General features: G+C 34.3%; 1 protein-coding gene across 1 annotated transcript in view; it reads left to right on the top strand.

The window, feature by feature from the left end:
• The window catches only part of LOC131650942 (uncharacterized), a 15,866-nt gene extending 13,106 nt beyond the window's left edge, over nt 1-2,760 (top strand). The window contains exon 3 of the mRNA XM_058920638.1: nt 2,735-2,760. Coding sequence (XP_058776621.1) covers nt 2,735-2,760 — 26 coding nt within the window. The remainder of the gene's footprint in view (nt 1-2,734) is intronic.
• Nucleotides 2,761-3,118: the final 358 nt, after the last annotated feature.

Genomic DNA, 3,118 nt, shown 5'->3' with positions numbered 1-3,118 from the left:
ATTATACTCATTATTAAGATATTTGTTAGGGGACACTCAATCAGGAAAGCAGTAAATGATTAAGGTAAAACATGATACAAGAAAAAACAACTCCCTAGATGGCAAAGCAACTTAATTAATCTCCTACTTTCATAAAACTTTGGTCACTCAAATCGACACGACCAGATGAGCTCTGAAGCTTTCAAGTTCCTTTTTCAGATATGTCAATCATATAAGCACATCATTGGAACCTTAAATATTCTACTTGATGATACTTGAGAAATCTTCGAGTAATTACCATCATGCAGCGCTAAAAATTAGCCGAAATCTAAAAGGCATTGTCTTGTAGGCAAATGTTCCACAAGGATAGGTAAAGGTTGTTTTATCTTGATCCCTTAGATAGGGATTCGAGAAAAACCTGAATATCCGTATAAATAGCCAAAATAGAAATTCTTTGCTAAGTGTCATAACATCCATTCAATAAACGGGAGTGTAAAGTTATTTTTCCATGTATATTTATTTAGCTTTCTGTAATCAATCCATACCTTCCGCCATGTCGCAGTTCTTATAGAAAATAACTCATCCTTATCATTTTTAGTCAAAATTATTTTTCCATTTTTAGGTGCTACTTGGATATAACTTACTCACATAATGTTTAAAGTTAGGTATATTACCCCAGCATCTAGGATTTTCATCACCTTCTTCTTAACCATATATCTCATGTCGGGATTTTTCCTCCTTTAAAGCTCTCTAGAGGGCTTATAGTCTTCTTCTAGAATAATTTTGTGCATACAAATAGAGAGACTTATTCTGTTCATATCATCGATAATGTACCCATCACTTTTAAGTATATTTTTAGGACATCTAACAGTTGTTCAGTCTCATTTCTTCCTAATTTGGGGTTTTTGCGCCTAAGAGGGGGTGAATTAGGTACTTTAAAATGTTCTCGGTGTTTAGAAATGACAGTGTTATTTTTATGGTTTATGGTAATGTTATGAAATATGTAAAGTAGAGAAAAATAAACGACACGACGATATATCCTGGTTCCCCTCACAGTTCGAGAGTACTCCAGTCCCCTTTCAAACACGAAAGAGATTTTACTAGTGTAAGCAACTTACAAAAGCCTATGCAATCCATAAGAACAATCCTCTTGTGATTGACTAACAAATGATCAAGAGAACAATACTCTCCTTCATAAAACCAAATGATTAAGAGAACAATCCTCTCTATAATCAAGCAACCCTTGCTTCCAAGAATCCTGGATAGCAAGTCAACAATAACCAAAATCTGGAAATTTATTTGAGTAAGAGTATATGAATATGTATCAATCTATAAGAATGATCTTCCCTTCCAAACAAGCAATTATCAATGATAGTATAGTGCTCAATGTTTATGACTTATGATATGAATTTTTTCTGGACTTGTATGAAACACTAATACAGAAAAACTCAATGTGAAAATTTGAATATCAATGAGCACTTAGTATAAAAATTGAGAGAGTAAGTATGTAAAATTACAAATGGAAGAGGTTAATATGAAATCTGAAAGTGAGGGTATTTATAACTTCTTAACACCCTTTTGAAAGTGTGTAGGATCATGAAAGAGTGCCATGGTCAAAGGGTGAGAAGTTGTGGACCTTTGGTTATGTTTGAATACTGAAACAATACCACTAGTTCAGTGTAATCGGTTACAAGAAATGGTGTAACCGGTAACACTGTAACGTTACTTAAAAAATTTGAAAAATCGATCCTGTAATCGGTTACAGTAATCGGATATAGCTTTTCACAAACTCAATTCCAGTAGCAAAGAAAATGAGATTTCAAGAGCGTAACCGGTTACACTGAGCAAAAATTGAAAAAATTTATATGAGAGTGTATATGTGTGATGGTTAGGCATAAGTATTTTGTTATGCATGTGTTGGAAAATGTTGATCATTTTGAGCACTATAGTTACTATAAATTTGCATGCTTTATAATTTTGGCGAATATGATCCATGCTTAGACTTTTAACTGGAGTCTTGAATATTATTGATGCAAACTTCCATGTATGAGAGTCTTGGCTTCTATACTTGATGATGTGTATTTATGATTTTTCATACTTTTTGATATGAGCACTTGTTGATAGAGTTTGTCTTCATCAAAACCAAAATCATGGAGAGTCTTGACTTCACAGATAACAAGAAAACGCATAGTTTATTTTGACTTAATTGACATGCATTTTAGTGTCTATTTTAGGTGTTTTTATTGTGTTACGTGGGTATTATCTATGTACTTCAAGTACTTTCTAAATTGGAGACTTATGCGAGCTAAAAAGGTGAAAAAGTGCGAAAAACAGGACATGATACGAAATTTGACGGCATGACGTCCGTCAGCTCTAACTGACGCCTGTCATCTAGGGAAAATACAGATTTTGATGGCATGAAGCTAGTTAGCCAGGGAAAATACAGATTTTAAAGGCACGACGTCCGTCACCCCCTTCTAACGCCCGTCATAACGCTAAATTCTAGTTTTTTCGCCCACTATCTCATATCTAGTCTTTCCTACTTCCTTTTTTTTTCTCCACTATTTTAACCATTATGCAACAGTTATTTGTACGAATTTTAGATATAAAAAGGACCTTAGAGTTCAGTTTTGGGTATCCAAGGTTTTAGAGTTTGTTAAGCAGAAAAAAGTCAATTTTTTAAACAACACTTATTTGCTCACACCAAGTGATAAGTGCACATTAGAATTTAGTTTGAGAATTTTCCATTTTGTAGTTGTGTTGGCTGGAGATTTTGTTTAGAGGAAATATTCTTTAAAGGGTTATAATTCGAATAAAGATGATTACTGTTGACCATTTCTGAGATTAAAAATGGCTTCTGATGGCCATGTTTCGAGGATGTTGTTTGAGTTGGAATGAAGATGGTTAGAATCGGAGCTAATTCGAAGTGAATTATCTTTGAGACTTAAACGTTTTGCGAAATACAAAGGGTATTGAGGCTTAACGTGTTTTCGTGACATTCTCAGTTCTGATCACGTTGCCACACGTCGAAAGAGGATTCAGGCAGGAGGATTTGAATTTCAAAATAGTCTGTGTAACCGAACAAGGACAGATGGCATCCCAGGGATTCTTGCGAGCAACGAGGCATCAGATTAGTGTA

Source organism: Vicia villosa, linkage group LG2 (assembly GCF_029867415.1).
Source record: "Vicia villosa cultivar HV-30 ecotype Madison, WI linkage group LG2, Vvil1.0, whole genome shotgun sequence".
Taxonomy (NCBI): Eukaryota; Viridiplantae; Streptophyta; class Magnoliopsida; order Fabales; family Fabaceae; genus Vicia; species Vicia villosa.
The sequence above is the reverse complement of the archived record's forward strand: the minus strand, read 5'-3'. Positions and strand labels throughout refer to the sequence as shown.